Source organism: Rhinocladiella mackenziei, assembly GCF_000835555.1.
Source record: "Rhinocladiella mackenziei CBS 650.93 unplaced genomic scaffold supercont1.1, whole genome shotgun sequence".
Classification (NCBI taxonomy): domain Eukaryota; kingdom Fungi; phylum Ascomycota; class Eurotiomycetes; order Chaetothyriales; family Herpotrichiellaceae; genus Rhinocladiella; species Rhinocladiella mackenziei.
In genome coordinates this window covers 3,916,526-3,937,575 of record NW_013550604.1, presented here as the reverse complement: position 1 = coordinate 3,937,575, position 21,050 = coordinate 3,916,526, and the positions used below count along the sequence as shown (strand labels likewise).

General features: G+C 49.8%; 7 protein-coding genes across 7 annotated transcripts in view; 3 read left to right on the top strand and 4 right to left on the bottom strand.

Moving 5' to 3' along the window:
- Positions 1 to 2,860, bottom strand: part of Z518_01394 (uncharacterized protein) — a gene marked incomplete at both ends in the record, with an annotated part of 4,077 nt that extends 1,217 nt beyond the window's left edge. The window contains 4 exons of the mRNA XM_013421994.1: positions 31 to 650; positions 786 to 1,283; positions 1,332 to 1,766; positions 1,912 to 2,860. Coding sequence (XP_013277448.1) covers positions 31 to 650; positions 786 to 1,283; positions 1,332 to 1,766; positions 1,912 to 2,860 — 2,502 coding nt within the window. The remainder of the gene's footprint in view (positions 1 to 30; positions 651 to 785; positions 1,284 to 1,331; positions 1,767 to 1,911) is intronic.
- A 4,404-nt stretch (positions 2,861 to 7,264) lies between these two features.
- Z518_01393 (uncharacterized protein) lies at positions 7,265 to 9,859 on the top strand (the record flags this gene model as incomplete). Its single annotated transcript, XM_013421993.1, has 1 exon — positions 7,265 to 9,859. The coding sequence occupies one exon, from the start codon at positions 7,265 to 7,267 to the stop codon at positions 9,857 to 9,859; it is 2,595 nt and encodes an 864-aa protein (XP_013277447.1).
- Positions 9,860 to 10,859: 1,000 nt separating this feature from the next.
- Z518_01392 (uncharacterized protein) lies at positions 10,860 to 11,789 on the bottom strand (the record flags this gene model as incomplete). The annotated part of the gene is made up of 1 exon (XM_013421992.1): positions 10,860 to 11,789. One exon carries the CDS (start codon positions 11,787 to 11,789, stop codon positions 10,860 to 10,862), a length of 930 nt encoding a protein of 309 aa, XP_013277446.1.
- Positions 11,790 to 13,029: 1,240 nt separating this feature from the next.
- Z518_01391 (uncharacterized protein) lies at positions 13,030 to 14,077 on the bottom strand (the record flags this gene model as incomplete). The annotated part of the gene is made up of 3 exons (XM_013421991.1): positions 13,030 to 13,766; positions 13,817 to 13,994; positions 14,042 to 14,077. The coding sequence occupies 3 exons, from the start codon at positions 14,075 to 14,077 to the stop codon at positions 13,030 to 13,032; spliced, it is 951 nt and encodes a 316-aa protein (XP_013277445.1).
- Positions 14,078 to 14,812: 735 nt separating this feature from the next.
- Positions 14,813 to 16,375, top strand: Z518_01390 (uncharacterized protein; the record flags this gene model as incomplete). Its single annotated transcript, XM_013421990.1, has 1 exon — positions 14,813 to 16,375. One exon carries the CDS (start codon positions 14,813 to 14,815, stop codon positions 16,373 to 16,375), a length of 1,563 nt encoding a protein of 520 aa, XP_013277444.1.
- A 754-nt stretch (positions 16,376 to 17,129) lies between these two features.
- On the top strand, positions 17,130 to 18,332 carry Z518_01389 (uncharacterized protein; the record flags this gene model as incomplete). The annotated part of the gene is made up of 2 exons (XM_013421989.1): positions 17,130 to 17,247; positions 17,428 to 18,332. 2 exons carry the CDS (start codon positions 17,130 to 17,132, stop codon positions 18,330 to 18,332), a joined length of 1,023 nt encoding a protein of 340 aa, XP_013277443.1.
- Positions 18,333 to 18,506: 174 nt separating this feature from the next.
- Z518_01388 (uncharacterized protein) lies at positions 18,507 to 20,512 on the bottom strand (the record flags this gene model as incomplete). The annotated part of the gene is made up of 3 exons (XM_013421988.1): positions 18,507 to 19,746; positions 19,801 to 20,443; positions 20,503 to 20,512. The coding sequence occupies 3 exons, from the start codon at positions 20,510 to 20,512 to the stop codon at positions 18,507 to 18,509; spliced, it is 1,893 nt and encodes a 630-aa protein (XP_013277442.1).
- Positions 20,513 to 21,050: the final 538 nt, after the last annotated feature.

The window sequence follows — 21,050 nt, the reverse complement described above, 5'->3', positions numbered from 1 at the left end:
CAGTGCGTCGGGATGCTCCATCCCCGGCACCTTCTGTCTGATCCCCAGTACGTCTCGATGCATCTGCTCCGCCTCATCGTACTTGCCTTGATGGCTTAGCACCAATGCCAGGTTGCTCATGCACGTCAGTGTGTCGGGATGCTCTTTCCCGTGTATTTTCATCATGGTCTTCTGCACCATCGATTCTAACAGAAAGGTTGACTCATATCGGCCCTGCTCATAATAGAATTCGGCAAAGCAGTTGGCCGCGTCACAATTGTTCATCTCCTCTCCCAATCGATGCCCCACTTTCGAGAACTCGATATCGTTCCGAAGACAGGTATCCATGTGAAGGAGAAGGGATTTCTTGATTCGGGCAGCCGTTCCACGATTCTTAAACACGCGGATGGAACTAACGACCATCTCGATACTTTCACTTGTGAACCCTCGACGCTGCCGACGTTTTTCTCGAAGCTGGAGCCAGTCGCGAATAAGCGGGTGTAAAGAGAAGGTCGCTCCGTCTGGTTCTGAGCCGTGAGAGATGGATTGAACTAACGATAACCGATTTGCTCTAAAGATTAACCCCCAGAAATGATCATGGTCCCAGGTCGAGTTAATGTGTGGTCGACCGACTGCCTGGGTAATTTCTTTAAAGGATCGATTTTGGGGATCTCCAGACTGACCTGGATTATCGAGTTCCACTTCTATGTTGCTCTCTGTGCCTTCCTCGTCCGAGTCGGTATCCTTGGTGGTAGTGAAGATCTGGATCCATTTCGGTGGAGGATCGATCGACTCCCAATAATGACGAAATATCGACTCACTAACCGTAGCAGGTGCGAGGAATGCGGAGAGAGCGAAGAAGTGAGCCACTGCCGCCGATCGTTCCGCTTCCCCTTGGGAGAGCTGCCGCAACGACATATCCCATGTTGTGAACGCTGATCCCGCTTTCTCCTGAGCCCCCTTCTCCATGCGCATCGCCCCATACTCCCAGATATCCTCGGGGGTATACTGGAGGACTTTCTCTTGCTCTTTCTCGTAGGTCTTCAAAAACTCGTCGAGGTGATCAATAGCTAACTGGCGATATTGGATGTACGCAGCGGCTTGATCAATAGCCAAGGCAAGACCCCCAAGTCGATCAACAATTCGCGACGCCTCCGACATATAGTTCTCTAGGTTGACCCCCTTAAAGTCTCGTAGTAAGAGGTTAACACCGTCCTTGCTCGGTAGCGGTGGAACGTCGAGAACTTTCCCTAAGCGTTCTAAACCGCGATGCCTACTAGTGAAGAGGATATCCCCTTGGCCTCCTATGGTTAGAGTCAGTGGAGATTAGCATCACAGAAGCAGAGACATACCAGTCGGAAGAAACGTTAAGATCTGTGGAAATGGAAAGACTGTGGGATCGTCATAGTTATCAAACACCACTAACCATCGTTCTTCCCAGTGCGCGAGGGCCCGAAGGACGAAGTTCACTTTCTCGGTATCGTTCAATGACGCCGCCGCCGATGCATCGAGCACTTGGGCAATGGTGACATACGACTGTACCGCTGTGGACTCCGACCGAGCGTTGACCCAAAAGAGACCCCGATAGACTGTATTCGTTTGCCGACAATATTCGAGAGCGATCTGGCTCTTACCTTGTCCTCCCATTGCGTGAAGGATCAGGATTCGAGGTCGGTTAACATTGGGAGACGAAAAGTAGGAAGCGATCTGAGTTAACTGTTCGTCTCGACCAATAAAGTCTTTAACTCTTTGGTAGGGAATGGTGGAATACTGCGCAGGTCTGGTCTCTATCGTCGTACACGTTAGATGCTCTTGTTTCGCTAATGATAAGAAATTTCTTTATGATTATTAGACAGCGCATGGGCTTCGAGTAAATCATGACTCGAGAAACGAAACTCTCCGTCAAATCGTCTCATTAGGGTTTCGACGTACCAATAACGGGCACCATGTACGTCAGAAGCTCTTTCGCGCATCCGGCTGCCACTGCGGCCCCGTATGCGCGCCAATCATCATTCTTATGCGAGTCCGCGTAGTCAGCAATGCCTCGAACGACGATACACTGAAAGTCATTCACCAATCCTGCCGCCTCCATCTCGAAGCAAAGGACACCGCCCGCATCGTTACTGACCCGGTCTCTCGTTTTCGCGTTCTCCATCACTCGATTCCCTGACGCGATTAGCCCATAGAAGATGGTTGGACTATCTGAATGTCGAGTAGTCCTCTCAACCACCCGACCTTTGTCACATTCCTTGCAGGTCATCTGGCCAGACACATGTACATTATCGGGTAGGAAAAGGATATCCTTCTCTGAAGCTGGAGGCCGATACGTGCTCAATTGAGGGTATCGGTGTACCATTTCCGACAAGAATTCGGATATTCGATTCTTCTTGACTCGATGATCCGACTTCATTTCCACAACAGCATCCCGCCAACTCTTCGGTGGAGCATCTAGAGACCCTTTCTGCTCGAATCCCGTTATCGTCTCTTTCACTAGATCGTACTGGACCACACCTCCATGTGTGCCAGAGGGCATCCCCACCACCACATCACCTAGACGAACGTCATTCGTGTGACTCGGCACCCCTCCGCCGATGCCCACGAGCAGGCGCAGGCGGCAGGTAGGAAATGTACGCCTCATATCCGTGGCCACCGTGGCGGCAGTACCAATTCCTTGAGAGCCCTCCGGCAAGAATCCGATGACCACATTGTGTCCACTCATCTCGCCGAAAATGTATCGATTTGAATCACCGGCCTTGCTCGGTAGCCGGGCGTGCTCGTCGTCAAGCATGTACCGGACGGCGCTCATTTCTACCTCCAGCGGGCATATGATTGCGACTGTATATTCGCCGTGCTTGAGTGTTTTTTTGGTCGTAGCTGCCATAGTCTCGATTGGACAGGGGGATCTTGTAGATTGCAGGTCAGTTAGGCTAGCACTCTGGTGCTTGGGTTCCTAGCCGAGTCTTGTGGTCTAGAACTCGCCTGTCAACCATAAGTTCATAGTTCGAGTGGATGAAGAGTTTAAGCATAATCCTTAAATCCGCCTTGAAGGTAGAGAATGACCCGATGGACTTATTGAAAAGAACAGGCGGTTGATCAAGTCTGCCAGGAAGGTATGAGGCCACGGCCAAGACATGTCACGTGGTTGCAGGATTCATCTAGACATTCGCGATTGGTGAATGAAATGGAACATAATACTACTTGTCAACGCAGGCAAGCGTGACCCACTGCTGTTCTTTGCTTTATTTGGAGAAAGTTGCAATGTGTTCCTTGAAGGGAGGGAGGTTTTGGGAACGACTGTACATAATTGTTACTGGACCCTACAGCAATTTACCGGTGTCTCTTCGTGAACTGATGTCTGGAATATACCGGTATGTAGCATGCGTTACGCAGGATACCCCTATTCGACTTCCAAGCGTGGAAGTCGATGTCCCCCTTGCACCTATATAGATAGATAGTCCTTTTGACGTCGTTGTAGCCTGCTGGCGAGCCCTCTCCCTGACTCTCCCGCAATGAGATTAAATGCGCCGGCCGCTGCTGATGTCGCCTTAATTGATGAGTTCAGCGCGTGACTTCCAGCTACAGTACGCATCGTCCCAGCAATCAGCTACTGTATTGGCCTTATTGTTCTATGCACACCAAAGCTGAACCTCTCTTAACCTCTCCAATCCTGCTTTAGCTAGCGACAGCGCCCTTCTCATTTCGTTCCAAAGTTCCAGATCAGGCCTACAAACAAATAAATCAAATCGAAAGGATCGATTTGAATCGATTTGGATATTTGGATAGCCCCACTTTTCTCCCAAGATGATATGCATTGCGCTAGGTGGTCCACAGACTGGATCCGATGAAATACCACGACCCATCGGATCCAATCCATGGGTCATCTCGACATCGTCCGCTCGCGCTAGGCTACGAACCATCTCGAGGGTGATCAGTAGAGCTTCTCTGGGTGGTCCACAGACTGGATCCGATCCGTGGCCCATCTCGATATCGAGGATATCGACATCTATCGAGTAGGGTGCCCGCTCGGCCACATGGTCCATGGATTGGATCCGATGACGGTACTGCGAGGGGAGTGCCTGTGGATTTCTGCCAAGGGCTCTGGCTTACGCTAAACTACATTCGTTTACGGAACAAATATAAAGCGGCCACCCCCAGCAGATAGTTCATACGATACGATACGATATTCACACACCCTGTGCGGGCTAAGCCCATAGGGGACTAGCTACTATACTACATTATTTCTACCGATGTCCGTCGGTTCATTCAGTAATAGTTCATACATTCTCTTTCCGCCGCTACAACATGCCTACGTGCTCACGTGAGGTGCCAAGCCAGTGACAAACATGATTGGCCAACATTACGGTCTTGGCGTCGCCACACAACGCCAAGCCGCAACAAGGCGAATTTAAAAGGAAAAAAAAATTTAACGTTAAGGTTTATATTTTATTCTGCAGAATTTCCCTCCAAATTGACACCAAATCGTGGGTAAGGTAAGAGGGTTGTCCGGCCTAGCTTTCTAGGTGCCCTAGATGGGTAAACGTAATGCTCCAGCCGGTGATTGTTCATGATGTCGTCTTGTTCATACTGTTGGGAGGCCACTGATTCAAACTTCTGCAGTTGAACTTGTGTGGCTGAAGCTTTCACTGGCTGTGGCGCCCCATTTATAAGTTCGTCAGGGATGGACTATAGGAGGGGTTCTTTCTTTTTGGGATTTGCGCCCTAAGTCCTATATCGCCAGTATAGCGATACGGATGAAGGATCGCGCAAGCCATAAGGATTACGATATATGCGATTTTCAGCTTAATTGGGGCAAATATTGCCTAATGCTGGTGAGCGCTGACTGGACAGAATTTTTATAAATAAATCTAGCATCATGACTTGATTTGATTTGGATTTATCTATTTGCAAGCCTGGTGCGTATGAGAAAGAGGGCTGAGACTTCGTGCAAAAGGCACAAAATGAGAAAGGTCTTGTCGAGGGATCAAAGGAGGTGCAGATGCTTGCGGAGGCAATGGCGAGGGATATTAAGCTTACTGAGGATGAGGATGGGGAATTGGTTTGAGTAAAGCTAGCCAGGTAAATGAATTGCTGTTCTAAGGTCTACGTGGAGAAGTTCTCGAGAAGTTGAGTCAGATCTCCTTTCAGCCTGAAGGATCGCCTGTCACACAGTATTTACACGCTATGGAAATCTGCTGAGGCAAGAAGTCTTTCAACCAGAAGGCCCAGGCCGTGAGCGGCCGCAATGCTGTGATGAATTTGCAATTGGCGAAACTGACTGGAAATTGGTAGGCTGTAGATGAAGAGTGTTAAGAAACTACTTAATCAATGGTAGGCGATATTGATGCCTCTTTTGGCGGATATACGATGGATAACGCCATACAGGGAGGGCGTCTCTGTAGGTCATTCTTGTTCAAACGCCCCAGCCTTGGTACGCTCCGATGCATTTTCAAGATCAACAATTGTAACAGTTGTCCGTCCATCAGCTTCGCGTACAAGAAAATTGTGTCTGTTCACATCACCGTGTAACATGCCTAGCAGATGCAAGTTCCTCAAAGCATCTTGACCGGACAACTGTGCAATGATATTCAGCATTCGGCAAAATCTTGCCCAATGAAGCAAAGAAGCACTATTCTGTCTCGATCGCCGTGAGATTAGAATTCCCTTTTGGAATTTCGAGTTCCTCAGTGGTCTTCTTCGCCCGCTACACTCACTTGTTGGTCGTCGTCGACCCCGCCAGTTGCGCCTATGTGTTCGTTGTCGACCACTTCGCCACACTGCCGCATGTGTCGTCTGAAGCCAGTGATCAGGAATTGACGTCTCGAGTGTCTGAGGTTCCCGAACTCATTGCGACAAGCGTAGCAGCAAAACCCCTAATCTGCTCTTCTGTTCCGAAGGTCGAGGTAAGGTACTTCAACAATCGCCATAAACCTCCTAGGATTATACTCGGAGGAATTCGACAATCCTGACGTTCAGATCCTCGCGACATTGAGGGTCTCTGATACGATAAGCATGGCTTTGTGGGCATTCTATACAATCTCATCACCATCAGACGCAGCTGGGACAAGTTTACTCAAAGGGCGGGAGGATACGGCAAAAGCTAGCCGGCTATCTACGTGTGCCACTTGTCCTGAGGCTGGTGAATTGCCTTACCTTCATGCGTGCATTAAGGAAGCGATGAGATCCAATCTGAGCATGGGTCATAGCCAGGTCCGAGTCGTTCCTCAAGCAGGAGTTAGTTACAATCGGAGACACATTTCTCCCCTAGCATAGTTTGTCTTCTCCGCGCCAAATGATTGCGGCGATTTTGGCTAAAATCTTCTGTAGATAGCTCTGGGTATCAACTCGTATGTCATACATAGAGACCAGTCGATCTTTGGGAAGGATGCCGGAGATGTCGGACTCGAAGATGGTCTGAAGACAACAAGTCTGCAATGGAACGCCACATTACCAGTGTACGTAGCTGCGGCAAGAATGCACTTTTGCAACATGCAGATACTGACAGATGCTTCCAGTTCGGCTACGGGATTCGCATCTGTGTCGGCAAGCGCGTTGCTTTGCTTGACATCAACAAGCTGATGTCGGAGTGTGTCCGTCGCTGTTCCTTTAGCATCCCGAGTTTGTACACCTCGAATTGCACCCACTATGGTTTTATGGTTCAGGAGGACTTTCATGTTCGGAATATAGTGCGGGATAGGGGGAATTCTACGGAGATAAGCGGGTTTGCGTGAGGACAGGGCGGCATCATGTTTGTTCCCAAAATGGGGATGAAATTCGAAGGACCAGTTGCGCTAATTACCTGGAGAACTTCGATATTCCTACAATTTTCGAGAGCGCAACATTAAACAATCTCGACAAGTCATTACTTCTTTATGATCATTTACCCAATTTTAAAATGTCCTCGTGACAAAATGCTGACCGGCCTATGCATCGACCTCACAAATTTGCCGCACGCAGGAGCATTCCTCATGTGCCCTCAATAGTACCTCTGGCCTGCTGCGATTTCCTTGCGCCTGCTCTCTGCTCGACTCGCACCCGTCCGCGACATGTCGACCGATCGTTCTCTACCGCTTTACAAAGGCGAGCCTTTGAATCAGTGGAATCCCTCTTCTACACAGCCTTGTCATTGGCAACACGAGGCCATCATGGTGGAACGTCGAACTCGGCGAAAGCAGCGACAGGGAGCCAATCTTTCTTCAACAGACCTACAATTGGTACGAGATCGGGAGAAGAGGGAAGAGGCGGATACACAAAGGGTAGGATTGTATTAGGGAAGCAACGTCGAAGCATGAGCAATAGCGCCTGTCTAAAACATCCTTCTGCCCAGAAAGGCACGGAACATTTCAAAGGAGACGCAAAACGCGGTAAGGACAAAGGGAATCCCTGGGGCTTTTTTGACTCCAATGCTCTTGAATTCGCATCCCAAACCCGACTGCCAATCGCCTTTTTCCACGACTTGGATGGCCTGCAAAAGAGAATGCAGCAGGCTGAACAGGAACCAAGGCCAGATGGAGCTGAACCCACGGACTCCCAACTGAACGAACAATTTCGATTGTTACGCTCCGTGAGAGCACTCGAAGAGAAACTAGCCAAAGCCAAAGCCGACCTGTCGGATTCAATACACAAGAAATCTCGTTTATCGAACCATCCTGCATCATTACCACCACGGCACTCGCCTGTAGTGCTGTCAAAAGACGATTTTAAAAACCTTGTGGATCTGTACTATTATACCCACCGCAGTCGATTCGACCCTGAATCAGCGGATTCGTCACCTACTCCTATATTTCTTGAAGATTACAGCTTCAAGCTCTCCGAAGACTTTGCGCCACCCCAGGCATATGCTGAATTCTACAATAATGATGAAGGTTTTGAGTCCCCTTTAAAGGAAATTGAGAGCAGAATCAAGTCGCGGATGTTGCGAGAAGTAGACGTTACGCGAGCCTTTGTGGACTTGCTTCTCGACGACTATTCTAGCAATGCGGCACTTTTTGAAGCATACAAAAGGCTGCCACGGCCTGGCGTGGCTTTTCTTCCTCGCGGAATTGTCCGAGTATTTTTACAGCGCATGTCAACACCCTGGCAGAAGAGCGAAAAGTCGATGATAAGATATCTATCACTGATTGACGACATGCAAAGGGCCGAATTACCAATTACAAAGTCGGAATGGGCGTCTGCTATATATTTGGCGGGAAGATCGTTCACCAAAGTCACCCAGGCCGAGGTGACCGCAGCGTTCCGAGTGTGGCGGCAAATGGAAAACGACGCCGGAGTCAAATCTCACCATGTTACGTTCAACATTCTTTTTGATATCGCGGTCCGGGCAAATAAATATGCCCTTGCTCAAATGGTGCTCAAAGAGATGCATGAACGTGGACTTCGCCTCAACCGTCTCGGTCGTGTCAGCATCATATACTATCATGGATTACGAGGCGATGGCGACGCAGTCCGGAAAGCCTATCGGGATTTTGTTGACGCAGGCGAGATCGTCGATACCCTGGTTCTCAACTGCGTCATCACCTCATTGTACAATGCCCAGGAGCCTGCGGCAGCAGAGCAGATATATGAACGCATGAAAAGTCTTCAGGGAGGACTTCGACGAGGCGAGCGAACTGATGGTCAGACTTATTTGTACAAGCAATATCCCGGCCCTGGATCAGAGCTGATCGATCGCGAGATGGCATCTAATTCCCTTGGTCGGGTGTTGCTTTTTGCTTCAAAACTTCAGCATCTCTTACCAGACAATCACAAACAGTTGCAAGAGGCGATGCCTCTCACACCAGACCATGTCACTTATCGGTCCATGATTTCTTACCATGTGAACGTTTCGGGAAATCTCAATCGAATTACGGTCTTGATGCACGAAATGTACGAGAAATTCGGATTACCATTTCAGAGTATCCACTATCAGTTGTTGTTTAAGGGATTTGCTCTTCACGGAGCCACGAGTAACCCCGATGCAACGTGGAATGTGAAACGACTTCACATGGTGTGGGATGCATGTCGAACTGCCCTCAAAGGAGGACAGGCAGCGCGAAGACTGCGTGGTTCTGCAGAGCCAGTGAAACCGACCCTTCCGTCCATACAAGACATTAGCAACCCTTCAACCGATGACGAACTGGTCCAGCAGAGCGACTCAGAGGGATCTGTAAAACAACCCCATTTCAAACGCCTGAGTACATGGAACGACTTTGTCCTGGATCTGGCTCTGTTTCCGAATGAACGGCGCAAACATATCGAGCGAATTCATGCCCAGCTGTTCGATGAAGAGGAGGAAAAAAGGAAGTCCTTGTTCAGCAAGAATCAAAAAGAGTCTACTCCATCGGAACAAGAAACGTATTATCCATTGGGCGAAAGATCGCTAGATCAAGAAGAGGGCGAATATATACTACCGTCACCAAGTCTACTCATCCATCCATATAGAAGGGAGGGTGATCATGAGTTTGAATCGCCAACTTTTCCAACTCGTCCGGCGAAGGATATAGGCAACGACTCTCCTGAATCTGACCAACCAACAGTTCCTCAAAATGCTGATTCTGATGCGACAGAATCCCACGAAAATTCCTCTTCCGGAGCGGACGACAGTACCTCCTCTCCAGACGCAAGCTCCGATGCTAGACATGAAGATGCGAATGAGCACGAAGACGAGAAAGACCAACGACCCCTACCACCCACATCACCACACCAAGTCCAAGCGACCCGCCCTCTAGTCTGCTGGCTTCTGCGCGCCTACACGCGCTGCACAGGTTCGCGGCGGCAGGTAGAAGAGGTATGGAACTCGGTGCGTAAGGTTTGGAAGACCAACGACCCTAACGAGCGTGACGCTGTCGTCAGAGTGCTCAAGAGATGTTTGCGGGATTGTGATCGATACGGGCCACCTTTGTGAGGCACCCCTGCAGGACTGCTGTCTTGATTATTCTAGCTTAAAATCCTATTCGAAGAAACAATCACACTGTATAGAAAGAACTTCCATAGGAAATCAAGGGAAAAATGGGTCATATTTGTTGTAAATGAATTCCTCATCCTTTTTCTTGCTTTCTTTTCGAGCTTATCATTGCTGCGCTGGAGATATTTCAATAAGTTATCATTGTCACTCACTTGAATCTGACCCGATCTGACTTGGTCCAGTCCAGTCCCGTCCAAATCACCACATGTCGATGTGTCACAAGAGAATTAAGACCTCTCCTTTGAATGGGTGAATGGGACGCCCGATCCACCTGAAGACCAGGCTTCGAGGTGGCATCCCATTGCGCATCCGAAACTCTGTTCGGAAGAAACCATGGCTGTGGATGTTGGGTGGATTCTAAAAAAAAGGAAAAAGGGGGAAAAAGCAAACAAATCCAAAATTCCAAGGTTAACGTCGAAGATTTTGGGGGGAAGGGTTTCCCACATCGATCTGATATCTTTATGATCTGGCATTAGATCTGATCTCCCTCACCACAGGTTTTCCAGAAACCGTTTTCATTCCATGCTATCCCCTATTCCTGCTGTTTTCTGTTTGGACATATGTAGTCCATTGCGAAACGGAGCGTGTTTTGTCACCGTTTCCCCAAAATTGACTTTTCTTTTTCCATTTCACACTTTCCTTTTCCTATTCTCTCCTATAGTTCGGAGGCCAACATAATTCGTGGTCAAAACATTCCTAATACACATATCATTCTCCACTCGATGACAATTCCCTGTTGTAGATTCTGTCGGTTTACCGGCCTTTCTTAGGCCTGGGCTGCCGCGCTTTCTTCTGGTTGAAAGGGTCATGATGACCTTCATGAATTTTGCACCGCTTGTTGACTCATGGCGCCAGTTTCGCTTGCGCTGTTCTCTCTATCGCACAGGCCTCCCATATGTGATCCTTCGTTAGTGCTGGGTTTCCGCTCGGTACAGGATCGCTATTTATACGACCATAACCTCGGCGACTCGAGCAACGCATCCTTCTCTTTCTTGACTCGTTCTTGGTAATCATGTGGTGGGATTTCGGACTCGTCGCTGGTATAGGCAGTTTCGACAGTGTTGGTAGTGTAGATGGAAGATTTGGTCGATGGTCGCTCTGGTTGTCGGTAGACACCACCAACAAAGCCTCGTGAGAATGCCAGTGGTTTCAGTGTGGAAGCGTCGAAGCGTTCAATAAAGATCTTATCCAAAGCTCGATCCTTAGGCTTGGAATACTTTTCGTATTCTTCGATGCATGCATCCAAGCTCCAGCCAGTCACCTTGCGAAAGCAAGCCACAACAGTGCCCGTTCTGTGTCTCCCCTTGTTGCAGTGGATAAGCATTGGATAGTGGGACGGGTCAAGCATAAGTTTGAGAACTTTGTTGACTGTCTCGTCCGAAGAGTGAATGTGGGGGTCCTTATTGGCGAGGATGGGGATTTGGTAATGGACGATGCCGTTGGAGGAGATGAAGTTCTCATAGTCGAAAGGGAGTGGTTCGGGGACAAGGGTGACAATAGTTTTCAGCTCGAGGTCTGCTAACGTCTCGAAATGTGCGTAGAGTGGATAGCTAGACCGGTAGAGTCCAGGAGCAATAATTTGGAAGTTGACTGGTCGTCCTGAGCCATCTGGAGTTGGAGGTTGGGATTTGTCGAGCTGGATTGTTGTTGAATTTGTTGAGAGGTCGAGAGTAGCCAGAGATGCGGCGATTTCGTCAGAGTCTGCCCAGCGGCCAGGCACTTTGGCGTGGCCTTCCGTCATCTCAACCCGACGAATAAAATTCCAACGAGATAGTGATTCGGCGAACGGCGTAGTCTCCGTCGGCAGGAGAAGCGGTAAATGGGTGACTGTTTTGGGTTTGTTGACGAGAGTTGCAGATGTCAAGCCCATGCAGCGAGTCAGGACTTTTGTCGAGGATCGATGCAAGTCGTTGTCGATGCGGGGACTGATGTTCGCCTGGAGTATTGAAGGATGAAGAGAGATGTCTCGGGGAAGGGAATGGTAGCTGGATCAAGATATTTGCAGGAAAATCGGAGGTTCCTGTGGAATGGTGTGCTAGTAGGCAACGCCTGGCCCGTGGAGGTAGTTTGGGGACGTGTTTTGATGCGACTAGTTGGACATTTTACCGGAGGTGATTGTACCAATGGGTAGGCTAGGACAGCCTGGCTGGGAGAGACGTGTCCCCAGGGCGGTAGAGACCGTATCGGATAAATCCACAGGCGAAGCCAAAGCTAGCTCGATCGTGATGACCCGGAAAGGAGGGTGGGAGGTCAGGTGGATTTTGTATGAATCGGATGAGACAGTTATCTTGACCTGAAACGGTCGTGACAAGATTGGATGGTGAGCGAAGCCATGGTGAGGGTGATTTCTGAAGAGCTCTGCATGGAGGGCACCACAGAAGGAATAATGAGAGAATTCTGGACAAATGGATAAGGCAGTATCATGATTGGAGGAGCAGAGAAAAGAAAAGGAAAATTTGAGGGAGAGGAAGAGGAAGAAGAAGTGGAAGAGAAATGGATCGACCGAAAGAGGGTTGCGGTCAGCTAGCGGGAGAATTTGATGAATCCGGGTTCCTGGATGGATCCGCAGTCAGCAGTTGTTAGAATTGGTCGCAGGCAGGCAAACAACGCGACGACGGAGGCGAAAAAGAGGGCGAGGATCGAGGAGCGAGGGCGAAAAGCTCAAGGCGGCAGCGCGGAGAAGAAAATTGGATGAGAGCCAGTGGAATTGGGATGAGTGGATTTTTTTGATTGCGAGGGAATGGCAGAAAAAGACGAGACGAAGAGAAGAAAACGGAAGTACCGTGGGGAGGGGAATTTGGCAGGGCAGGGCCGGAACCTGGAGGGCACGTGCCACGGAGAACCGGCGAAGGTCGTCAGCCAATCACCGTGCGCCAACTCGGATGACTAAGCTCCTCCGCTGATACCGACAACTCGGACTGAGGCATGAGAGTCCCATAAAACTTGATGCAGAAGCAGAGTCAGGTTCCATTGACTATATGACTGCTCATGTACCTGGCGTCTATGACGTGTGCCATGCCACCTCTCTCCTGATCAGTCTAATATCTACTCTACGCCCCAGGTAATGACCAATCCGGTTGATTATTCACCGGCCTTGATTACTCAAATGGTCAATGTAGGGCATCAATGCCTAATCCAAACATCTCGGTTGAATTCCTCCATGCTGCTTCACAGACTTCCTCGACCGAAATTCGTTTTACTTTGGCGATGACATGGGCGACTTGGACGATGGTCGCGGGCTCGTTTCTCCCTTTGACCATCAATCCTTTTTGCCATTTTTCCTTTTTCACCGCTCTCGGGATGGCCGGCCCGTCCTTGAGATGCTGCGACGAGGCATGAGAAGCCCGTATCTCACACCATGGGCCATCGGTCTCGATCTGAAGTCGATCCAGAGGAACTGCTCTAACCACTTCCAAATTCTCCTCCGTCTTCATACTGCATCCGTTGATCCCAATATCGAATCCCAGCTTGACCAGTGACTCCAATTCGGGCACAGTCCCCGTGAAACTGTGCACCAGTCCGCGTTTGGGAAGCTTGTCTAACCGAGCAGACATGATTCGTTCGAAGTCTTCGCCGCATGCCCTTGAATGGAGGAATAGCGGCAATTGCATCTCCTCTGCAAGATCGAGTTGGAGCTCAAAATATTTCAGTTGAACCTCTTTGGGCGACAGAAATAGTCGATCATAATCCAGGCCTATTTCCCCAAATGCAACCACGTGGCCACTCTGCTTTGCTTCAAGGACAAGAGTTCGTAAATCTTTGATTAAGACATCAGGCCCGCCAGGGTGGTTGTCAAAGTCCTGCGTAGCGCATGGGTGCACGCCAATAGTCGCATAGCAAATGCCAGCTTAAACAATGTCAGCAAGATGGATCAAAATGTCAAGCTTCTGGCCATACGATATTGCTTAGCTATCTCAACAGCATGGCGTGACTCTTTGAGACTGGAACCGGTAATCATCATCTTGGTGCAACCCACGTCCAGGGCGCGTTGGATGACATCGTCCAAGTCATCTTCGTGTGCTTTTTTGCCGTGGTACGACCCTCGGAACACAGGATCTCCCAGATTGATCCCCACCTGCTGTCCTCAGTAGTTGAATCCTTAATAATCGTCCGCCTACGCACGTCTGCATACCTCAAGGGCTTCGTTTCATTAGCCATAGTGACGTAAAGAGCCGGACTTGATTCCCACGGAGGTGTCGCAGCTCTACCGAGCCATCTTTGAGAGATTTGGTCTATGATGGTCAGAAATGACTCCGGTCAGCAAACTTGGGTGACTCACTCTGACCAGCCCAAGTTTGACGAGACCAGGGATTGAGAGACGACGAGGCTGAACGTCTCAGGAGTCGCTTGAGATTAGACTTGGAACAGATCCGGACCCGTGACAGCATCAGGTTCGATGCATGTTCTATGATGGTAAGGGAAAAAAAAAAAAAAAAACTCGGGGTAGCGGCCTTCAGGGGCGAACTCCGATGGAAAGAAGTTCAATCTGCACGGAATCTGTCATTTGAAATATATTCGGCCGTGCGCCGCATATCGGGCGAAACCTTCAATGTCGGACATCCTATTTTTTCGAGTGGAGAAGAGCTCGGGGGCCATTCCACCGAATTCAAGTCACGTGGTCAATTCTCCAGAGAGACTTCGGCCTCCGCACCGGAGGAGAGTCCGATCGATCGCTTCATGAGTTTTTTGGTATCGACGCATGGGATGGCGGCCAATGATGGTCCCGTCGGTACACCGGCGGCCGGGAAGATACCCCCAATTAATGGAGTACGAAATGCTTGAATGGAGCTTCTCATGCAAGGTACTCCCGATTGATATACTCCTCTCCTTCTGTTTTGCCCATATCTTTCTCACTTCAAAAAAGCTTCCCACTTTGTGGGAGGACTCCCAAACATGGCACAACGGCAGATTCCGATCTCTGAAATCTCAGCTCACAATAAAGACACTGATTGCTGGATAGTCATTGATGGACAGGTATGGGACATTACCAAATTCGCTCCAGAGCACCCGGGCGGGCCGGGCATCATATACAAGTACGCTGGTCGTGATGCCTCAAAGACCTACAACGAGACACATTCACCAGCGATAATAAAGAATGGTCTACCGACAGATGCCTTAAAAGGCACAGTTGATCAATCGACCATCACAGAAGAATGGGCCAAGCCTTTACCCGACGAAGCTCTCACGGCAAAGCCAGCATCCTCTTCAGAGAAACCACCGTTAGAATCATTGATAAACGCCCACGATTTCGAACTGGCTGCTCAAAACAGTGCGACCGCGAAAACATGGGCTTTCTACAGCTCAGCATGCAACGATCTCATCACTAAGGACCTGAATGCATCGCTGTTCAACCAAGTTCTCTTCCGCCCTCGAGTAATGCGACGAGTCGACCGAATCAATACCGAAACAACAATTCTTGGCCTCCACGTCTCCTTTCCTCTCATGGTTTCGCCAGCAGCCATGGCTCGTCTGATCCATCCGGACGGAGAGCTCGCAATCGGACGAGCCGCCAAAGAAAAATCGGTTCTACAATGTATATCACACAATGCATCCTATTCCGCCGGCGAAATCGTGTCGCAACACGAAGTCCGTGGCTATCCATTCTTCTTCCAGCTATACGTCGACCGACAACGACACAAATCCGAAGCCCTGCTCCGACGCATCCACCAGCACGGGAATATCCGCGGTATTTTTGTGACCACTGATGCCGCAGCGGCGGGAAAACGTGAAGCCGACGAACGAGTAAAAGCCGACGAGTCAATTCAAAACCCCATGATGACCACCAAGGCCAAAAACGACAAAAAAGGTGGCGGCTATGGTCGTCTGATGGGTAGCTTTATCGATCCGAACCTCAACTGGGAAGATATCGCGTGGTTGCGGACACAGACGAAATTGCCTCTGGTCTTGAAAGGAATTATGTCCGCGGACGACGTGCGACTTGCCTTGGATCATGGACTAGAAGGTGTAGTCCTGTCAAACCATGGAGGAAGAAACCTCGACACCTCGCCACCGGCTCTACTTGTTCTGTTGGAAATCCACGCTCGTTACCCGGAGATCATCAAGCAGCACCACCCACGCTCCAAAGCCGTGCGGTCTGGTCTGTCCAGGCCATTCTCCATCTTCGTCGACGGGGGCATTCGCCGCGGTACCGATATCCTGAAACTCGTCTGTCTAGGTGCCGTGGCAGCGGGAATTGGTCGTCCCGCTCTCTTTGCCGCGGGCTACGGACAAGAAGGAGTAGAACATCTGATTGACGTCCTCAAGGACGAATTCGAAGTCGGCATGCGGAACAATGGTATCACGAACATGGATGAATGTTCACCTGAGTACGTGAATACCGGCGCGATCGATAAATGGGTAGTTAAGAGAGAAGATCATCCCTACGCGGTGAGTTGGGCGCGGGGCAAGTTGGCGACCAGTAGTCTGTCTGGAATAGGCAGAGAGAGTAAGCTGTGAATTATGAGAGGCCGTAGGAAGGACGCTTTCAAGAAGTGCAAGCAAAAGTCGGCGTTAGGAGAGTTAGTATATTGTCTCCAGAGCGTAGAATTGTTAGATGGCAGGCGTATATAGAAATGAGGATGTATCGGTTGAAGAAGGGGCAGAGATGACAGTTTTACCATCCATTTAGTCCACATCCACGAGTGCCCTATTCCGGATAACCTTACTTTTAAGGTCAGTTATCACCCATATCTTACTCCAAAAGCCAGATAGTAACGACGAAACCTCGCAGACGCATGGAAGAATGTCACATTCCATGGCTTCCAAGCACGGAACAACGTTTTTCCACCACCACTTGTCTTGCCGTCATGCCTTCTCCCAACTGCTTCAGATCTCCAAACAATGACATCCACGACCGTCAAAGTGCTTGGAATTGCAAGCTCAGGCATGGCAGCATGGACATCTACGTCCATACGAGGCGCAACACATGGTGAATGAGGTGTACAGAATAAACCTCATAGCCTGTGGTCAGAAAGGTTTGGGACGTCGATATTTAAAACGACGGGGTTTGTTTCATATGTGAACAACTTCAACTTTCGACTCAGATTCAGAAAACTGATTTTAACAGATCCCACCTTGCTGTTCCAGCCCGTCGGTCAGGGCAGGACACAAAGACCGTCCCCTCAATACCTTTAGCTTCTCTCCTATTAAAGCGGACATTGCTCCAATTCCTGCATCTTTCTTTTTGGGCATATCTCGAGCCCTTTCCAAGATGGGCGTCCCTCATGTACTGGACGACTACTTTCTAGCCATCACGCTGCTGGTGACAGTGGGATATCAGCTTCTGGGATTTTCCATCGCATTCACATTTCAATTCGACAAGTTGACCGGTAAGTCGAGGTCCTGATGTGTATCTGGATGGAGCCAAATCGAGAAACAAAATGGTCAGTGGGATGAAAGAGAAAAACCTTGGCAACAACCCCCGATCACAATTGTGTGTACCTCATTGTGATTCCGAATAGGAATTCCAAAACTGAATATTCCTCGATGCTAATTTTCTCAACTTTCAGATTTCGCCGGCGGAACCAACTTCATCATCCTGGCGATCCTCTCCCTCTCCCTCTCCCGCCAGCATTCCACGCGCCAGATCCTCTCCTCGTTGTTCCTCATACTCTGGGCCTTCCGCCTTTCAGGCTTCTTACTCTTCCGCATCCTCAAAACTGGCACCGACACCCGCTTCGACGACAAGCGCGATAAGTTCTTCCCCTTCCTCGGCTTCTGGGTCTTTCAAATGCTCTGGGTCTACACCGTCAGTTTGCCCGTGTCCATACTCAATTCGCCCAGCGTCACCAGCAAATATTCCGCGCCACCATTCGGGACTGCCGCCGACATCGTCGGCACTGTCATGTGGGCGATCGGGTTCATGATTGAAGCTGTGTCAGATGTGCAGAAATACCGGTTCCGCTCGAATAGCGCGAATAAAGGACGGACGTGTGACGTTGGCTTGTTCGCTTGGAGCAGACACCCGAATTATTTCGGCGAGATGTTGTTGCAGTTTGGCATTTTCACGCTGACTATTTCGCCGTCAGCATATGGCTATGTGCCGGCCAACACGGGAGCGTATGCCGCGCAGTATGCGAGTATCGTAGGCCCGTTCTTGTTGACGTTCCTCTTGCTTTTCGTGTCGGGCTTGACCCTCCAAGAACGGCCGGGGGCCAAGAAGAAGTTTGAGGCAGATGGACCAGACGGGGAGTCCTGGCGCCAGTATAAGAACTGGTCGGACCGTACGAGTATTTTGGTCCCGATGCCGCGGGCGGTTTGGAGAGCATTGCCAACAATTGCAAAGAGGACAATCGGGTTTGAATGGCCTATCTATGGTTTTGAGCCGGAGAAACACGCCGATTTGAAGAAGGTTGCTCAGAGGAGGGAAGAGGAAGGAAGACACGAGAGCCAGGATGGATTGGGGAGGAAATAGGGGTGATCCATTCCTGGATTCTGCTTCGTTTTAAGGCAGGATATGCACGGATATATGCATGCCCAATTTGACGTGATGTGATTGTATCTTGGGATGCAAATATAAACGATATTCATATGCAGCATCTTCTCGCCCATCTATACATGCATGCCTTCATCTAAACCATAACCATCGCTATAATCTTGCCTGTCCATTAACCAGAATTTCCCAATCCTTAGGTGTAAACGGAACATAACTTTCTCCCTTGGGTGGTACCCACAAGAAGATGTCATCCTTGCCGTTGGGTACCTCTGTACCAATCAACTGGGGATCGACACCCTCTTTGCGCAACGGGACTTTGTTCTGCTTGTGATTGTGAATATGCGTGCTCGCTCGCACAATGCGCAAGAATACAGGTACCGCGTACCGAGGAAGACGGGCTCGAGTAAATTTCAAGAGCTCGTTATAATCCACGGGAGGGCCGGTGTGGTTCGGGTCGAGATGAATGGCTGCACAGCCGGCTCGGCCTTCATGGTTGGGCACAAGCACGCCATAGACATTGGCCTCGGCGATGCCAGGGTATTGACCGATTGTCAGGGCCACTTCTGCGGTGGACACGTTCTCGGACTTCCAGCGGAATGTATCCCCCAAACGATCTAGAAAATACCATTTCCCATCGGCATCTCTCCGAAGGGCATCGCCGGATCGATAGTAGATATCTCCCTTCTTGAACACATCGACGCAAAATTTCTTGTCTGTCGCACTTTGAGATCGCCAGTAGCCTTGAAATGCTTCTTTACTGGGAACGGCCACGATCATCTCCCCACCTTCATCATAAGACGTCCTCTTGGCAAAACCAGTCCTGGGATCTCGCCAAATATCCCCCGACTCGTGATCAATCTTGACAGGGATATAGACGTGGTGCAAGAGCATTCGAAGAAGGAGACCGTGATGACCGACGCAAGCTTGAAGATATGGGCCCTTATCGTAATTCAGGAGCGCAAACATTCCCTCTGTGGAATTGAAAAATTCCCCGATCTCAGGGATATTGAATCGGGCTTGGAATTTCTCCCACACATCAGGCCTCAAACCATTTCCATAAGCGCATCGAAGCTTGTGCTTGCGTTCAAGAGGATGGGGTGGTGCATTGAGAAGATACCGTGCGGTTTCGCCAACATAGATAAATAACGTCGACTCTGAGTCGTGGATATCGTTCCAGAAATGAGAGACTGAGAACTTGGGCGCAATCGCAACACCGAGTCCTTGCAGTAGCGCGCAAGAGGTGGAAATCGCACCCGTGCCGTGGTAGAGGGGCATGGCGTTGTACCACCGATCCTGACCTGGTACACCATCACAGATTGGGATGTTGTGGCCGCACATCAAGTACACTCGCTGTAGGGTGAAGGCACAGCCTTTGGGAAGACCCGTGGTACCGCTAGGATATTGGTTAACAAATTGGTGAGGGTGTCAAGGCGAAATGGCAACTGACCTGGTGTATATCAAGCAGTAAGGAAAGCTGCCTTGGGTGCCCTTACGACACTCGTCTCCTGGTCTCTCGGTAGGCATCACGGATATCTCTTGTTTCAATTTGCCGTCGAGAACGGCAATCTTCATACCCCGGGCTTCAATGTCTGATTTGCTCGCATTGATTCTCTTTTGACAGCCGGCATTGTCATCAACGATGAGCAGTTTTGTTTGACAGACTTCCAAGCAGTGGATCAAAGCTGTCCCTTCGAGATTGAAATTGATGAAAGCGGGGGCGGCACCAATCGCCATGGTCGCGAACCATATAAACATGAATTCGGGGGAGTTGGTGAGGTACATCCCGACCAGCTCTCCAGGTTTGATACCCTGTTGAATCATCCATTGTGCATAGCGGACGCATTCTCCATAGAATTCCCCAAAGGTATACGACCGCTCTCTCCACCAGATGGCACGGAAGTTCCAGCTTTTCTTGCATTGTTCCTCGAAGACATACCACAGACTGACTTTGTCCTCTTTAACGACACGAGCATATTCTCTCTCACCCTTTTTCATTCTAGAGAGGACATTGAGATCTTTCCGAAAATGGTACTTCGCATCGAGATAGGCAGCCGCGGCCCAACTGCCAGCAGCCAGGGCCGCGGTCGTCGCTATTAGGAGTCGTCAGCACAGCCAATCACAAAAACAGGACAGTAAGCCGAATCCATACCAAGGGTCATGATGTTGAAGACGATCTGCCTTCCCCGTTATTCCAAGTCTAATGATCTCTCCCCTTCTGACAGAGCGCTCAGGCGAAAGAATATTAGTCTAGATATCAGCACAACAAGACGAACAACGGCCGAAGTACTCTGTAGTCCTCCTAAAAAAGAAAACCGGAGAAGCCTGGTGAGCCCGACTGCAGAAGCCGGAGGAACACATGTGCCGACGAACTCCACTCAACTTCATCATGATAGCTGGCCGCCATCCACACGGGAGACCTTGACGCCCCGTACAAGATCAAGTTTGTGGTGAGATACCGAGGTTCTCCAGATTGCACAAACTTGAGGTGGGGACTGCCAATTGGGTGCCGAAGGCGGTGTCGTTCACCTTTATGAAGTGGCGGTGGAGACCTGCAGAAACGACTTCCTCTCCTGTCAACTCTTGTCCAGCCATAGGCAAAACGACAAAGCTGTTGCTAGCCCCATACTAACCGTTGGGGCCTGTAAGTGGCTTGATTGTTGACACGGTCTTTTGAAATATGCACACGTTGATGATCGT